The 19294-nt window shown below is 38.9% G+C and overlaps 1 protein-coding gene across 1 annotated transcript in view; it reads right to left on the reverse strand.

Annotated features, from left to right (window-relative positions):
- Positions 1-1551: 1551 nt before the first annotated feature.
- gna11b (guanine nucleotide binding protein (G protein), alpha 11b (Gq class)) overlaps positions 1552-19294 on the reverse strand; it is a 38300-nt gene continuing 20557 nt past the window's right edge. Inside the window, exons 2-7 of the mRNA XM_083524897.1 lie at positions 15874-16058; positions 12605-12759; positions 9225-9353; positions 6252-6381; positions 5076-5229; positions 1552-4164 (exon numbers count right to left, since the gene is read on the reverse strand). Of these exons, the coding sequence (XP_083381023.1) occupies positions 3974-4164; positions 5076-5229; positions 6252-6381; positions 9225-9353; positions 12605-12759; positions 15874-16058 (944 nt within the window). The 3' untranslated portion in view covers positions 1552-3973. The remainder of the gene's footprint in view (positions 4165-5075; positions 5230-6251; positions 6382-9224; positions 9354-12604; positions 12760-15873; positions 16059-19294) is intronic.

The following is a 19294-nucleotide window of genomic DNA, read 5'->3' on the forward strand; positions in this document are numbered from 1 at the left end:
GCTAATGCCTTTTTTATTGTGTAAACGGTGATTCATGCTAAAACTTGAAACTAATTTCCAATACTGTGCTGTGTGTGTAAAGGAATACATGATTATCAGAATTATTGCAATCAAATCATCTGCTTCACTGCGTATTTTAGGTGCCTCTTGTTTTCTGAATTGTTTGCGATACTGAAAATAGCCCACATACACTATATGGACTAAAGTATTGAGACACCTGACACCTCCAGCATATATAGTTTCTCCTTCAAACTGCTACCATGGGAATGAATTGAAATGCTGACTGCACCCCAGGGCTTCTCACCCCTACATCAGTACCAGACTTTAACACCATTGTGGCTGAATTACAACAAATCTCCACAAGTACACTCCAAAATCTAGTGAAACATCTCAGAAGAGTGGAGGCTATTATAAGAGAGCAAATAGAGACAATGTAGAAAGGGCCGTTCAAAAAGCACAATCTTACAGTCAGGTGTCCACAAACTTTTGCCTATAGTGTATCAAGTATTTTTTATTCGAATGATTAAATCTGTTCTACTTTATAAACGGTCTTTGGAAGCTTTACTATCTTGGTGGCATAAGAACAACAACAAACATCAACACTTACACACACACACACAAAAAAAAAAAAAAAAAAGCATACAAAATAATCAGACCAGTACATTTCTTAAGTCTTCAATGGACATCCATTACAATCAAACACACTTTTTTTTTTTTTACAGAAAGTACATGACTGGTGCATGTTCTAAATTTGTATTCAGTGTTTTAGGTGTTTCGAAAGCCAGGGCTGTAGAGAATAAACAAATACTGGTGTGCAAAACTGAAAAGTGATCCGGTTTTATATATTCAAATCACAAGTAAAAAACTTTCAGATTATTAGGAACCGAATCAGCATTCGAAATTTCTCTTAACTTCTCCACTTAGGCTCTGATTTACTCATGGTGTGTCACGGTACGCAAAATGTTTCCCACATGTATCCAGCAGGCTGAGCATCGCTGGTGTACCTCCTCAGAATTATGCACCAGTCTTATGGATTTTCTACACGAGTAAAAATCTATGGAATATAAAGTCAGACAGACAGGGAAGAGTTGTTAAATACAAGTGCCATGTATTGGAGCTCGCTTTTGATCCTATATAAAAGAGATGAGGTGATCCAGTTGCTTCTTTGCTCTAAGCAGAAACGGGCCTTTGGCTGAAAAAGCATAAATTTTAGATGTATTTAGTAATACTGAAATGAAGGAGTAAAGCACAGCTACAGCACGTTACAGCTAATTCATGCATCATGGCACCTCTGCAAATGAAACATGGGGTGGGATGCTGTCTAGGCATCAATTTAGTAGGTACTCGAGCACGATGTTCATTTCGGAAAACTTCAAGAAACAGCTTTAACATTAAATATTCTGTGCTTGTTCACTCCTTTGCTGATTAAACTAAACATTTATTTCTTTTGGACCCCTTTAATTAGATTGACTTTTCATTTACATGCTCCCCCCCCCTGCAAAACATTTATAGCCATGAGCATGTAAATTTGAGTAAATCAGGACCATAGTGTTTTGCTGTTCGTATCTTTTATTATTTACATACTCAAAACATGTCACGTTGTTTTCAAAGAAGAAGCAGTAAATCTAATCTTTTGTGAATGAAGCGGCTCAACCATTAACACTATTAAACTCGGCTCCTTTGTCTTTCAACAAACTGCACTTTGCTCTTTGGACTCGAACGAGACTTTTCTCGTGTCGCCTCTTCACCTGGCTGTGAGGATTTTATGCGTTTTTTTTTTTGATAAACTAAAAAGAAAACCTGTAGAAAACGGCAACACCTTTTCCACCAGCTCATTGTTGGTACAATGGTGAACACACTGCATGTGATTAGGAAAAGCAACTAATTGCACGCTTTTAAATTCTATCAGTGATTAAAAACGTTTCCTATTTATTTTAAGAGGTTCAACTGAATATCACGTGGAAATCTGACAAACATTTAGAAACTAAATCTGGATACTGTAAAATCATGTTGCCAATGTGTTTTTTTTCCCCTCAGGGACAAAAAGTAAATAAAATGCAATAAAAGGTAATATATATCTATAGTTTTGTACAGCAGAAAAAGACCCCACTGACTTCAAATCTAGTCCATAAATTAGATAAATAAACACGTTCTTTTAGTTCATCTGTCGTTCATCCCCTTCTTGAAAATCATTTCATATCTTTATATACTGAGAGTAAGAACATCAACACCATAAGAGGGGGCCGTATTCGTGGATGATTATCACACTATTGCTCATAACCGCTTTCATGTACAGATGTCTTCTGAATAAATCATTGTGAAGGAGGGGAAAAAAAAAATATTAAATCACAGTATCAATAATATTGTAATTCAGAAGAAACCAACCGAAACCATATACGATTACGACGTAAAATATTTTTCCGTTTTGCCAAATATACTGTACCACAGACTTTTTATTTTACATAAGCAATAAAGTGTATAAGTATTTACAAATATAAATATACACAATCAATGAACTTGCAAATTCCTGCACCCCCCCACCCCCTCCCTCGCTTAACGCTAGCTCCCGACGATGAACGAAGCTAATTTAATGTGTCTCCACAAACTCTTTCACAACATGTCTCTGCATAAAAAAAAAAAGATACAAATAAAATGTAAAGTGTGCGCGTCAGGTCGCTACTTGGGTGATATTGGAGAATTTGCAAAAAAATTAAAAATAAAAAAAATTGTTACAATACTAATGACATATGCAGAGTTTGGTACCATCAACTGAAAAAATAAAGGAGAGTGTGAGGGTAGGGGAGGGGAAGAAAAACAAACAAACAAACAAACAAACTGGCAGTATCTATGTGAAAAGAATTCATAAAAATCAAAACACAAAAAACCCTATCATCTTAACCTGTGTGAAAATTGTCAAAACGATACCTACAGAGTCGATATCTGTACTACACACTGAGAAATCTTTTCAAATTTCTAACCCATTTTGATTGAGACGCTGTTATACATCATGATAACAGCTGTAACTATAATTACCTATTATTAAAACTTTAGTTTTCTTTTTAAAAGATCATTGGAGCAACATACACTGATTGGTCTGCATAACCTCGACCTCCTTCTGGTGTTACATCTGATATCCCCTCCCCCGATTACAATGCTCACAAAGTTTACATTCATCAATGCGAGCTGAAGTCTCGTCTTGCGCTGCCATGTGGAACCTGCTGGATAAACCCGGACACCCCGACTCCTCTGAAAACGTGTAATATAGCCGTTCAGAACTTCTAGCACCACAGCGCTTGTCCTTGTGTCTGCATGTAAATAAGAGGAGACTTTTTTTTTCGAAAGCTTTTTTTCCCCCCCCTTCCCTCCATTGGCAGGTTTAAAAAAAACAAACAAACAAAAAAAAACAAACAGAAAAAATTCAATCTATCCATCCTTCCATCTAGCCATCCAGGCAGGCAGGCAGAAAGAAGAAGTGACTGGAGGAGCAGAGGGAAAGGTGAGGGATGTCGATTCCAGTTTCCGCTAGCATCTTTATCGATAAACATATCGTCTGCTCAGTTCTGTCGTTTCAAACCTGTAATCTTTTTTTAAAAACGAGAATGAAAACGAGACGAATGAAAACGTGTCTGTCGGCTCCCCGTCATCAAACAGGGGGAACATATCCCAAGGGTCAAATTCAAAGTAAAGGAGGGAGGGAGGGATGTAGGGATGTAGGGATGTAGGGAGCGAGGCCTTGGACAAGAGCTGCCGACGAGAAAGTGGACGAGCTTTGGCAAAAAAGACGGAAGGTAAAAGCCGGAAACATCTGCAACACCTTGACACAGCTGGACAAAAAAAAAAAAAAGAGGCTGGAAAACAAAGTGAAACCGTAGGCAACGGAGTCTGTGTTGTGTGTGTATAAGTGGGGGTGTGTAAGAGTGTGTGCGTGTCTGTTCTGTGCTGAACTGTGCGAGTTGTCCCCGGCGATGCCGGCTTACACCAGGTTGTACTCTTTGAGGTTGAGCTGCAGGATGGTGTCCTTCACGGCGGCGAAGACGAAGCGGATGTTCTCTGTGTCCGTGGCGCAGGTGAAGTGCGAATAGATGATCTTGTCGCTGTCTGGGTTCAGGTCCACAAACATCTTGAGGATGAACTCCCTCGCTGCTTGCGCGTCGCGCTGGGGCCCTGAAAGAGGAAGACCACGGAGCGCGATTCTTAAAGAAAGTGCTACTCATGTTTTAATCGCATGATGTGACCATCCAAAAAAAATTAAAAACTCCACAAACAAACTTTTATGTATAAACTGTTACAATTGTTGTCCCCGGATGTGTATTGGTGTGTGCTGCATATTTAATTGTGATCAAAGGCAAATTAATTATTCTATACACACACAGACTATATGGTCAAAAATATTAAGACTTTTCCAGCCATATATGGTATTTTCTCTAACTGTTAACAAAAAGTTAAGGGCATGCAATTATATAAGGTGTATTTGAATAGGAAAGAACTTGGGTACCCTGATATCAAGCTCTGACCCCAAACCTATTCAACAGGGGTCCTCTAAACAATAGGATGCTAGAGAGAACAAAAACCTTTTAATATTTATTGTATTTCCATTTTATTGACTCACCATCTGCACGGTGTTTTTAATGTTTAAAAATGACCAATTCTGCCTGTCAATTTCTCTCACTTCTTACTTTCTTTTGCTTTTTTTATTCAATAATAAAATCAAACTCGCACTGATTTCGTATTTTCCGTGGAAAAATTTTCTTGCGTGAAACTGGCTGGTGACTGCTGCTATTACCGTGTACTGAAAAGTTAAGAACTGTAAGTTAACATACAGTCGTATTAAATTGACAAAGAAGTGCATCACTAGTCAGATTTTATTCTTTCTTTCTTTCTTTCTTTCTTTCTATCTTTCTATCTATCTATCTATCTATCTATCTATCTATCTATCTATCTATCTATCTATCTATCTATCTATCTATCTATCTATCTATCTATCTATCTATCTATCCATCTAGAGTGGGTGAGTGAGTGAAAGAGAGAGAACGAAAGAGAGAGAGAGAGAGAGAGAGAGAGAGAGAGAGTTGTACCGTCAAACTCTGGGAAGTAGTCGACCAGGTGGGAGTAGGAAATCTTCTCCTCCAAGAGGTCCTTCTTGTTGAGAAAGAGAATGACTGAGGAGTTTTGGAACCATGGATATGTGATTATCGTCCTGAACAGCGCTTTACTCTCCTCCATACGATTCTGAAAAGTAAGCAACGATAGACTTGTTAGTACCAAGAGCTTTATAAGCAATTATCAGTGACTAAAACCTGACAAATAATTCTTCAGTGGATTTAAAAGTTAAAGCTGGAACGCTTTGTAACATTCACAACAACAGGGCAGCGAACGCACTTCCTGTACAAACAAACAGCTCCGTATATATCCAATTACTCACCGTTATGTACGTCAGTGAATCATAGCACTATGAATACAATGCAATGGGGATGTATTTTTACAATTGTGACATCAGGGATGTTGGTGATTTAAGCTTCAGTAAGTAAACCAAAAGTGGCAAAGATGGAGAAGAAACCAGGTGCAGAAGTGTAAGTTTTACAACTCAGAGTGTGATACTAATCTCACTCTTTTCAGAGCTTTAAAACCTTGAAGGCTGCAATCTAAATGGCTCTCCACACACATGCAATCTTTCTGCGGATTCCAGCATATAAACAGACTTTGGAAAACTGCAGCGCACTCGGATATTGGCACAGGATTAAAACCTGTATCGTGTAGGAAAAATCATCAACACGCTACAGTTACCAGTGGAAATAAAGTGTTTTTGATTTCCACTAGTAACAGTAACTTGTTGATAAGTATTTGAGCCTCTCTTTTTTTATTAATTTTTTATTAACCTTATTAAAGCAAATCAAGACCTCCTGAGCAAACCGATTTAAAGATTTAAAAGAAGTGTAAAGCTGCTTTTTTTTATTTTGTCTTATTTCTTATATAAAGTTAATTTATAAAATCAATGGAGAATTCTCAGAGTTAATAAAATAAGTCTTGGATGCGATGTTCAACCAGTTGTTAAAAGTAACTATTGAAACTAATGACAAAAATCTTTGGACGAGTGTGTCCGCTCCACGGCTGCTCTATAGTTCCTACCACACAGTTCAAGTGTTTAATCAAATACATTTAGTGCTAAATCGACATAAAGTCTTCACAACTTCACGAACTGGACAGGAGTAATCGAAATTATTTGTAGTACAGTCATAATCTGTACGTCTCACCTCATTGTCAGACTCGACCAGCACTTGGTCGTACTCGCTCAGTGCCACCAGGAACATGATGGACGTGACGTTCTCGAAGCAGTGGATCCACTTCCTGCGCTCGGACCTCTGCCCGCCCACATCCACCATTCTAAGTGCAGGATCGACAGGGAGAGAACGAGTCAGAAGTATTATTTTACTGTCAGGGAAACACGTCATGCACATTTCAAAATACAATTTCGAAACAACAAATTATTAACATGATACATTTGTTTGATTCAAATCATCCTCTAATGCTACATGAACATGATTTTCTGTACTCATTTTCATACTCATGCCATTATGTTCAGAACACAAACAGGGATGTGAGGCAGAACTCTAGCAGAGGAAAGAAAGGAAATAATACGAGCAATACTCGTATAATACTTGAAATATTCAACAGGAAAACAACAAAGGACTTGTCAGTCCTGTAAACAATGTGTATATAATGTGTATATATTATGTAGCAATAATAACATTTAATGGTACAACAGACGAGAGGATGCATTCTGACTCAAATTGGAAAACACAAACACTTGGATGGTTGGGTAGAGGAAATGCAAAAATGAAAACACTTCTTGGGAAAAGAGAGAATCTGATGGTTCGAACTTCCTCTTGACATGGCTTCCTGTCACCACCCCTTTTGGATTGGATCAAGATTACACATGCATCTGAACTAATTCCAAAATTCGTAGGGGATTGTTTCGTGATTTTATTTTTGCTTCTGAATCAGCCATTTCATTTTTTTTTTCTTCCCTACTTCCTGGAGAAAATTACAGACCAAATTACAGTGTTATTTGACCAAACCGGATCTTTTTAGCCGCTTCCAGATAGACGTCTGTGTTTTTGCAGGCAGATGACTTTCCTTATTCGATTAAATAATTTTTTTTATTTACATTTTTTTTTAAAAGAGTCTTTGTTACTAAATCAGGCTATATGTGTGTGTGTGTGTGTGTGTGTGTATATTTTTTATATATATATATATATATATATATATATATATATATATATATATATATATATATATATATGATAAACCTTTATTCGTCCCACAGTGTGGAATAAATATATGTATATATATATATATATATATATATATATATATATATATATATATATATATATATATATATATATATATATATAAATAAAATACACACACACACACACACACACACACACACACACACACACACACACACACACACACACACACACACACACTATTGCCAAAAGTATTCACTTATACAAATCATTGGATTCAGGTGTTCCAATCACTTCCATGGTTACAGGTGTATAAAATCAAGAACGTAGGCATGCAGACCGCTTCTAAAAAAAATTTGTGCAAGAATGGGTTGCTCTCATGAGCTCAGTGAATTCAAGAGCGGTACCGTGATAGGATGCCACCTGTGCAATAAGTCCAATCGTGAAGTTTCCTTGCTACTAAATATTCCACAGTCGAATGTTAGTGTTATTATAACAAAGTGGAAGCGATTGGGAATGACAGCAACTCAGCCACGAAGTGTTAGGCCACATAAAAATCACAGAGCGGGTCAGCAGATGCTGAGATGCGTGGTGCACAGAGATCACCGACTTTCTGCAGAGTCAATAGCTACAGACCTCCGAACTTTATGTGGCCTTTAGATAAGCTCAAAAACAGTGTGTAGAGAGCTTCATGGAATTGGTTTCCATGGTCGAGCAGCTGCATCAAAGCCTTACATCACCAAGTGCAATGCAAAGCATCGGATGCAGTGGTGTAAAGCACGCCGCCACTGGAATCTAGAGCAGTGGAGACGTGTTCTCCAGAGTGGCAATCCGATGGACAACATGACTGCGCACCAGTGCACAGAAGAAGAGGTTCATAAAAGACATGGATGAGCGAGTTTGGTGTGGAAGAACTTGAATGGCCTGCAGATTACTGACCTCAACCGGATAGAACAACTTTGGGATGAATTAGAGCGGAGACTGCAGGGTTGTTTTTTTTTTTTTTTTTTTTTTTAACTCAGAAGAGATAAATAAGAAAAAGGTAAAGATTAATATGCTTAAACCTGAAATATACTGCATTTTGTGTGTATACTCGAGTGTCCTTTAACCTACATGACAGGTTTAATCACTGTTTATTTAGTGACGCTTCTCACGTTCACCGAGGAGTTTCAAAAGCGCTCACCTAAACTATGTAAACAGATAGAGAGATAAACAGGTGAGATGGCTGAGTGCGCTGAGGATTTCATCTCAGGTTCCCAGGCGAAAAGAGCCTCTTGCACAGCTCCGCCGCTCCAGCTTTGAGCCAGAAGCCCACAGAGGGGCCCTTTGATAAATGAGGCCCTCTAGGAGCGCCTGCCTAAAATAAAGCTCCTTCACATCAGCTGTCCTCATTTCCTTCAGCCAGGGGCTTGCTGACCTACTTCCAAACACACACACACAGGCGCATACACATACACACACGCACACACACTAATGTAGGACGAGCTGCTAAACTTCATACCGGGCATGAAGAGGAGGAGCGAGAAGGAGGAAGAGATGGTGGTTTTATGAACGGATGACCTACAAGACAATCCAAACTTTTCAAGCGAAAAGATTTGATTGCTCTGATTGGAAGCACTATACAAGTCTGCAGAATTCCTGTTTTACATTTTCAGTGGATCAACTCTTCACTTTCGTTTTATGCTGACCTCCAAACAGAAATATCACATCCATCTGTTCTAGCCTTCAAAAAAACAAAAAAAACAAAGTGAATCCCAGGGAGCCATATTTCTCTTGCCAGACAAGAGAAAAAGGTTTGCAGGTTCTCGCAGCTCGATGTAAAAGGAAAATCAATAGATGTGCAGTGGGGAGGGCTGGTGATTGATGTTGGGGTTTGAGTTTGATCTTTTTAGGTCACTAAATCACACAGACACCCACTAAGCCAAGAGCGATATAGAATAAAAATAAATATTTAAAGAGCGTGTCGTCTACCTGAAAATGATGCTCTGCAAGTCGAAAGGGTACTCGATTATGCCCGTGGTTGGGATTCGGACCCTCAGCACGTCCTGCTGGGTGGGCAGATAGGACGGTTCAGCGATGCGGTCTAGATCGGACAGGTAGCTAGAGGGAAAAGGCGAGAAACAGAGATATCAGGACTACCTCATGAGCTGGGAGTTCAGTAATGCTTGAGGCTGAAGATCCACAGGGTCTGGATGGGAAAGACAGTACATATCAAGATCAAATTAATATAGGAAAAGTAGTACAACATAAGAATGTAATGATGAAACTGTATGACAAATAGATTGAGGCACCAATGAGGCATTGTTTATTATTTGTAAATAAAAAAATTCAAAAAACTGAATTTATTGTAGCAGATTGATTGTCAGATATAAATTTGTAGCAGGTGCAGTGGTATCAAACATCTAATTATTACCTAATGAACTGCATTTGCAACCGGTATCGTCAAATGCACCACTGCTTTATGCGTTGAAATTATTTTACACTTCTGACAGGAAGTATGTTAAAATGTTTTACATTACATTGGTTGTTGGATCTGTAGCTATAAAAAATAATAATAAAAAAAATTTAACCTACTGTTGTGTCCACCCCTAAACAGTCAATAATTATTAACGTTAATTGAGGCGTAGGACAGGACACTAACGGAAAAACAGCAGTTTGTGAACCGAAAATAAGTCCCCTGGCACACGGGCACTGCAGGTTTGTTAATTATTGTATTAATATTGGTGTGTCTTTTAGCATAACCACAATTAGTTTTTATATCAGTATGTGCATTTGTATCCTAATGCCATTCCTTACCTTGTTCAACATGTTTATCCTAAAGAATCTAAGATGATTCTGAGCCCACATCTGTGGTTATCTGACCAAGTTATGATGGATTTGATGTTGAAAAGATGTTTAACCAAGTGATCAAACCTATGTTTTACATTTATTTCATTTTCATTAACATGGTCTTTTGAATATGAATTAATACAAATGCACTATATGGACAAAGTTTGTGGACACCTAACCTTGAGATTGAGACCTTGACCTTATCATAACTCCTTTTGGGGAAGAAGCACATATGACTAGAAGTCAGGTGTCCCAATTCTTTTGCCTATATATTTAAATTAAAGATTATTTCTTCCCAGTTGATGACTTTAATCAGAGCAATCACTCAAGGCAGACTGATCAGATGCGTTTCATGAATAAACATAAGCATGGCAGCTGTCTTGTATTTCTGATAAAATTATCAGTTAGAGTGAATAGTGAGCATACAGCTGGATACCAACTACTTGTGTTCACATATTTTAACCTGCTACACACTTTCAGAGGAGAAAAAAAAAAAAAAATACATGGCTGTTGGTCAACCATTGACTTCCCTTTAACCTGTTTACAAACAACTACTTAAACGACACTGATAATCTTTAATAGTGCAACAGCATGAATGTTCTTTAGTATTTAACGAAAGACCGTGTTGAAAAAACCTCACTGATTCAATGTACATAAAAAGTTTGTCCAAGACCTTTATGATTCTGAAGATTAAAACCTACATACTTTGTGAACTATGGAGCATTTAAGGATGAGACTAACCATACGTTCAGAATTGTAAGTAAAATTGTTCATCTTTTGAGTGTGGTCTAGTAAGTAAGCTTTTTTTTGTCTTGTGTCTTGTCTTGTTAAATAGCAGCTATCAAGAAGTTGGACACATTAGACAGCAAGTGAACAGTCAGTTCTCAAAAGTAGCGTGTTGGAAGCGAGACAAAGGAGCAAGCAAAATAAATCTGAGTGACTTTGACAAGAGACAAAATGTTATGGCTAGACGACTGGATCAGAGCTTCTCGTAGAGATCTTGTAGGACGTTCCTGTTATTATAGGTAGGATATTCTCTACCAAAAGAGATCCAATGAAGGAAAACTAATGGATGGGTGTAAGGGTCAAGATATACATGGAGAGCAAAGGCTAGCCCATCTGGTCCAATCTAGTCTAGACAGGGGGTCCATGGTGACCGCTGTTCCACCACCAAAAATACAATGGGTATAAGAGCATAAAGCATCCCAATTAAGGGAACACAGTACACCTGTTCATGGCAACAACATTCCCTAATGGCAATGCCCTGACTCTGCAGGATAATGCCCCTTCACACGGTGCACTGTTTTGAAATGATTTGAGGAGCATGACACGGCTTCAAGGTGTTGAATTGGCCTCTAAAAAGTCCCCAGGTCTCAATTCGATCAAGCATCTGTGGGATGTGCTGGAAAAACAAGACTGATCCATGGAGCACATCTTCAGAGATGCGAACAACCAGTTACTTCATTCTAAGTTATTATTATTATTTTTTTTGCATCTTGCAAATTATTACAGATAGGAACCAAGGTGGCAAGTTGGGAATCAAGAAGACAAGCCCACTGTTTGGATTAGGTGGGTTATCGTCATACCTTATCTGCACAGGTATAATTGAGAAAACCTAATTTTTAACATTGCTTGTTAAGTCACTTGCTTTGTATATAACTATATTAAAGGTTTGCCCAAAGACATACATAAGCTAACTGCTGAATTATTATTATACATTTTTTTTACAGTACAGTAGATGCCTTGATTGGCATCTATTGATTATTATTATTTTTTTTAATTAATGTATTTTATTTTATTTTTTACATGACTGGCTTTTTTTAAAATCAGGAAATTCTACACTTGATGAACAAAGGGTTTTAATCTAAAACTTGCCTTCTCTCTAGATTGGTACCCTCATGGCCCATTTATACCTTAAGTGCATACTACAATTCACAAGTTATGCTAAGGATCTCTTGCATCCCTGAATACTGCATGTAACGCTCACTGACTCAAGCAGGTGGCGCCGTTTTGGTGCCTTTAGTATTCAACTCTAATTCCCGACTCGCTGTCCTGCACAGCTTCATGAGACGAGAAGTTGAAAGTTTATGACCCAGGACGCTGGCAGAGCACTGCATTTGGTGCAAGCTCGCGAATTCATTGAACTTGTTAACATCCTGGTTTGCCAAATCCATGCTACATGTGTTCATACGCCGTACCCCAAAGCTATTTTTCGAGGGTCTTGTTCGCTTGAGTGCGCTAAAAATTAGCAAAGGCTTTTCACCAATCCTTTACATAAGATTAGAGTTCAGAGAGTTTAAAACCCACTCAAGAGCCATCAGTTCGGTTATATTATCCTTCAGCCTCTCTTTCACTCATATACACAGATTTAATTATCACAGACGACCCAATATAGCTTTAATGCTGCCGCTCTCCCACACACCCCCGCCCCCACAAGTACGCAATAACAGTGAGAGTACCTTGAAAATGGGTTAGATTTCTCGTGCGCAATGAAGTGTGTGTGTGTGTGTGTATACACTCACTATTTAGTGGAATCGGAGAGCTGGTACTCTCTGCGGCGGTCATAAGCCTCCTGGATGCCTGGATCTGACCACAGTATCTTAATGGCGGTGACGTAGGGCTGCTCAAACGACGAGACCTTCTCGATGTCCACTTCCTTCACCAGCATGGCGTTGGCCTGCAGTCAAATTACAATCCCAATACAGGAAATTAACAAAGCTGCAAATGCAGCAGACAGAAAATGGACTAGTGCTGATAATAAGGATGTGATCAGCAAATAGTAAAAGAACAGCGAGTTTTATGGAGTGTAACCAATCATTAGTGTAGAGTTTAGTGTGCAAGAACTTTATAATTTATGAGAGATAATTTTGCTCTCTTTCTCTACCTTTCCTGATGTGTCCAAAAATAAAAATTTACAACAAAAAACACCAAAGCTGCAACTTGCCATTTTCAGATTATAGAATGTTTTGAGGTTTTTATATATTTGTGAAACAAACTGCAATTTCTTTATTATAAAAAAATACAAATAAATAAATCAAACAAGTATAAACTATTTAATAAAAATCTAGAGATTTTTTCCACCATAAAATTAATAAAACACCTCAGAATTAGATGTTGTAAGAAAACAGTCAGTAGTAACTACCATGATGTTAATTATATGTTAAGAACTGCGCAGACAAGCATTTGTCATTAGATTAATTTGCTCCTCATTCATTTCTTCAGTGGGTTTGAAATCAGAGGTAATCCAGATGCTGGGCTGAAGTCATTTCAAACCCTATCAAACAACTCTGCTAGCTCATCAGAAGACAGAAAACTAGGACAAGGATAAACACTGCAGCACAGATTTGATTATCTAAACCTGGTCAACGGTGAACTTCGTGCTCTCCTGTGAGAATTTTAAGGTTTTTTTTTTCTTGAATTTTTATTATTGTCATACCCTGTGACTCTACAATGAGAATCAAAAATCAGAAGCTGCTAGAAGAGAGAGGAAATAAACCCCCCCCTCTGCAATTCTCCCTTTAATGAAAATTGACAAACTGATTTAATGTTCGCTTATGGCTTCCATAAGCACAAACCTGCTTGGTTTTTTTTGGTTGCCTTTAAAATGAGGACTGCAATGCGTCTCATCTGTTTGATTCGAGATTTAGCTGTGCTGCTTACAACTACAATGTTAAATTCAAGCGGCAATGCTTTGGATGCAATTTATATATTTTTTGCTTTTTGGAAAATCGCTTGATTTTATTCAAATAAAAATGAGAATATGGTACAACTCCTACCCGTCACCCCTGCACGTTATATCTCTCACTTAATATTTAAAAACCACTAAGTACATCTACAAGAACCTTGCTAATGTCAGCTCTGATTTTTTATTACATTTTTTTTTTCCCTGTTAACAAATGATATAACACTGGGCTCGTTGCATTTCATCTTGGAAAAGAAAAAAAGTCACACAGTCGGTTCTACACTCGTACTGAATGTACAAGAGGGATAATAATTGCAGGCTTTACTTTTTTGCTATTCGGCTGCATGAAGCAGCAGAGTGTCAGCACGCACACACACGCACGCACACGCACGCACGCGCGCGCACGCACGCACACGCACGCACGCGCACGCACACGCACACACGCACACACACGCGCACACACGCGCACACACGCGCACACACGCGCACACACGCGCACAGTCGGTTCTACACTCGTACTGCATGTACAAGAGGGATAATAATTGCAGGCTTTACTTTTTTGCTATTCGGCTGCATGAAGCAGCAGAGTGTCAGCACGCGCACGCGCTAAAATTTTTTTTAACTTTTTTTTAAATAAAATGAAACCAAAAAGAACTTGTTAGAAGGTTTAATATATGTGGTGCTAATACTAGATAGACTAGATACTAAGCAGTTAAGTGGTACATTTAATATTGAAATAATGTGAGGAAAAACAGACTGATTATTAATAATAATAATTTGTATTAATCTTCATCATCTTATAATTACACTTTATCAACATGATCATCTACTTACAGTTCAGTGAAGTTTCCTGCAATAATGATGCAGAGCATGCGCGATTTGAAGCTCAAATCATTCCTCCCAATTCAACAGGGTGATGGAGCAGCACTTTAATCCTTTACCTGTTCTACATGGATCCTGACACCACCAAGCTTTAACTAGTCCTAATATGTCTCTCTCATAACTCAGAGCTGGTAATTGGAGTCTGGTGCTTGCCAATGGAAAAACCTGACCTGCCTTAAATTTTCTATTTGTTTCTCGTATAGACCACTACTGTATCTGTCTTGCGAGGGGCGATCAAAGAAGTTGAGTCCTCGTGCTGTGCGTCAGGTGCCTACAACAAGTCGGTTCGCATGGGCGTCATCCGAGAAGAAGGCACGTTCTGAAGCTGGCTCACAAGAAAGCCTGCAAACAGTTTGCTGAAGAGAACCTTTTCAAGAGCGTGCATTACTAGAACCCTGTCCTGTGGTCTAATGAGACTAAAACAAACTTGTTCGGCTCATGTGGTGTCCAGCATTAGAGGCGACGCTGTGGTGGGAAGTACCAAGAAAATTGTGTCTTGCCTTCAGTCAAGCATGGTGGTGGTGGTGGTAGCATCATAGTCTGGGGCTGCACGAGTGCTGCTGGTACTGCAAAGCTGCGGTTCATTGGGGGGAAACGTGGATTCCAACATGAACTGTGACATTTTGAAGCAGAACATGATGCCCTCCCTTCAGAGACTCCAAACACACTGCCAAGATGACAACTGCCTTCAGGAAGCTGAAGGTAAAGGTAATGGAATGACCAAGTATGTCTCCAGACCTGAAGCATATTGATCACCTGTGGTGGATCCTCTTGCGTGAGGTGCAGAAGTGCCATGTGTAGAATTCAGCAGCTCAATGATGTCATTACAGAGGCGTGGAAGAGGAACCCAGCAACAACCTATTTGGCTCTGGTGAATCACATGCCGAGGAGGATTAAGGCAGTGCTAGATAACAATGGTGCTCACACAAAATATTGACACTTTGCACACAGTTTTAACATGTTCACTTAGGGTGTACTTACTTTTAAGGCCAGTCATTTGGACAATAATGGCTGTATGTTGAATTACTTTAAGAGGACAGTAAATCTGTACTGCTACACAAGCTGCACATTGACTACTCTAAAATATTTCTGCAGTATTGTCCCTTGAGAAAACATACTAAAATGGTTGCTGGAATTTGAGGGGTGTACTCACTTTTGTAAGATACTGTATAAATGTTTTAGCATGGTGCTCTTTATATAAAGACGAGATTAGAATCTGTCCATCACCTTGTTCTGCTCGTACTTGTAGCCGATTTTGAGAGTTTCGGTGGCGCGGATCATGGCCTGCATAGACGTGAAGATGTTCTGGTAGACCAGCTTGGTGAAGCCGCGCTTGTCCTCGTCCGTGTAGCCGGTGCCATGGATGATGCGCATCTGTTTGATGAATGTGCTCTTGCCACTCTCTCCAGTACCTGCAGCAAAGGAGGAGAGGACAAAGGTCAGGGTGAAAAGGTCAGTTCCTGTGATGTGCATCGTGTTATACTGCGGGTTCGCTCAATGTTGCACTTGTACGTCATCCATTTCACGTTGCTTGTATAGTTGAAGAGAGACTTACTGGAGGGAAAAAAACAAGTAGATGGGTTAATTCAAGCACATGGTATCGATCCACTAATGAAAGATGCGATTCGTTCGAGCAAGCATGAAGAAAGGTACCAGATCTTTGCCCAAACGGTCTCTTCAGAAATGCTAAGCTCAATGTTATTAATAATATTAGACTATATTAGCAAGTTGAGCAGACTTTACAAAACCAAATACAAATAAATACCCAAGTAAACAATAGCTAAATAAACAAACGGCTATAAATCATATAAGGAAAACAAGAAAACTATATTAACAACAACAAAATAAATATAAATAGCTTTATGTATGGTTTTAATAATAATAAAAAAGTAAGAACAAACACATTGAGATGCCTTGTACAACAGAAGCATGTATTTCAGGAACAGATTATCCAGACTGGATTGATCCAACAAGAAAACCACAGCAACTCAAAAAACTTCCCAAAAGTCACATCATGTTGAACCTTAAAGCTTTGGGAATGGGTTCCCTTCTTTCTTCCTCGTATAATCCCGGGGAGTTCATCATTGCCACTGGCTAGCTTATAGAAACACAATTCGGAATTCTGAATATCCTGATCCATATATTTCTGTACGAAGCTTTGAGACGATGCCTGTAATGGAATGCAAATAAAATCGAACTGAACAGCAGAAGACCACAGCTTTCAAGAACAGGAACCTGATGCTACAGTAGAAATAGAATCACACAATCCGGCTAGGCTTTTTCACCCTGTCCAATTTTACAACGAAATACACACATTGACATCCCAGCAACAGTTTCATCACAGGAGAATCATTATTTCCAAATCGTTAAACATCTCGCACGTTCTGATATGCCGAGCAGAAAGCTGACACTCAAAAGCCATACATGCCCTGATGTTTCCCCCATTTCCTTTTTTTCTGTTCAGATAGGCTATTTCGAGAATGCCAAAGGAAGCGTTTAACATCCTTCGAAGCAGCTTGACCCGTGCTTGGAAGGAAGTCAACCTGACTCCATTAGTGTCCCTCTTAAACCAGCATGCGATCGTTTTCCTGGTAAAAGTCTTCAAAAAAAAGTACGACTGCTTTCCCAGAGAGACAGAACAAGTGCTAAAGACAGAAAAGCGCTCGTATTACTGATTATAATTTATTTGTGGATTCGTAGAAAGTCAAATTACCTTATTATCATGACTGTTGAACACGTAAGGCATGAACAGGCCTCGGCTGCAAACCTTCTGCAATTGTGTCCTTTTAACATCCTTGTTTCTTAATAAAGACAGAAGTGAAGTGAGTCTACCTTGATGCCATAATTTTCCCCTCATGGACAAAAAGAAAAAGCGCGTTACTTTAGCTTGAAGGGGTGTGCATTTTGCTCTGGCATGTTGATGTTCTCCTTTGATTTCTTAAATGAAAATGAGTCGCTCGTTTCGATATTTAAAATCAAACTAGATGCACTAGAATATTCATGAAGGGAAAGAAGCATACACGGGTTCTGCTGTCAGTGAATGCGTGTGTGAACAGAAGAGTTGATGGCAGTGTGTAGAGGTCCTTAAGATAAACTCGAGCACCTCTTAACAGACAAAAAAAAACCCTGAATAACTACACACTGAGCGGCGTGATGTGGTTTGGTCGAGTCATTACATAGAAAATATCAAGAAAAAAAAAAAATGTTATGTGACCATGAGCAAGCATTTTTTTTCCCCTCGATACCGATAATTAGCACAAAATATTTTTTGAGGCGGTAGGCACTGACACAATATATAAACAAGTGTTTGGACACATGACTTTTCCAGTCACATGTTATTTTACAAAGTGTTACAGCAAAATCGGTGGCACACAATTGTATATGATGTATTTGGATGCGGTAGCATTAAATTTTCCGTTCACTTGAACGAAGAGACCCAAACCCGTTCCACATGACGATGCCCCTGTGCACAAAGCCAGCACCATTAATATCTGGTTTACATGTGTTGGAGTAGATCTTGAGTGGCCTGCTATAGAGCTCTGATCTCATCCCTACAGAATGCCACGTATTGGAACGCTGACTCACTTTACATCAGTACCTCACTTTACTAACACCCTTGTGACTGAATGAAATCTTACAAAATCTCAAGTGATCACAAAATTCTTACACTCCTAAATCTATTACAACATCACAAGTTATTTTAACGGCAATTTGGGATTAAATGTGGAAGGGGATGTTGAAAAAGCACACAGAAACCTAATGGTCAGGTGTGGATAATGTATGTATATATATATATATAAAAATTATACCATGCATGATTACAAGTATTAAAGTTTGACATGTGGAAATAATTAGTAATAAATCTTAATACAGAAAATGACTGTTAAATAGCAGATTACAATGGATTTGATTTCCACATTACACAGCAGCCAGGAGAAAATCTGTTCAACGCAGAGACTGATGAGTTCTGATCTCTCTCGCACTTCACACAGGCCTTCAGTCGCCCACACAATACGGATATAAAGAGAGAGAGAGAGAGAGAGCGAGAGAGCGAGAGAGAGAGAGAGAGAGAGACCAATAAACTCAACCTTTAGATTTGCCACATCCGCATGAGGCAAACCACAACCACAGAAAGTGCATTTTATCTTACTGTACATCAAAACACACATCCTGCCATCACTCTGTCGTTCTCCTATATCACCTGCACTTAATCGCCCTCTCTCTCCCTTCTCTCACACACATTTTTCCTGGATTACATAATACTAGTCTTGCACAAACCGCCCGCCTAACTCCGTATTCAAATCTGACATGATACCTGAGAACGGTTTGCGACAAGACAAAAGCTTTCAGAATAAGAGGCTGTCGCTGCAGTGAACATCATGTGATACTGATACAAAGAAAAACAAATATTTAACACTGGTAATCTGCTGCTAAATCGTAGTTCAGGTTTGTAAGCAAATACCGATGACATCATGAAGAGTGAAACACAGACCTGGTCTTGAGCTGTATGTACTTAAATTGTAAGGTTACACCACGGTCTAAGAAACCAGATATCTGTGTTCGTAGGTGGTTTTTGAACATACGCAAATATTAAATGTTTTGGTACGCACAGTAAAGAAAAACTTTTACACAGATGGTCGTGAAGATT

This window comes from Silurus aristotelis, assembly GCF_946808225.1.
Source record: "Silurus aristotelis genome assembly, chromosome: 22".
Lineage (NCBI taxonomy): Eukaryota > Metazoa > Chordata > Actinopteri > Siluriformes > Siluridae > Silurus > Silurus aristotelis.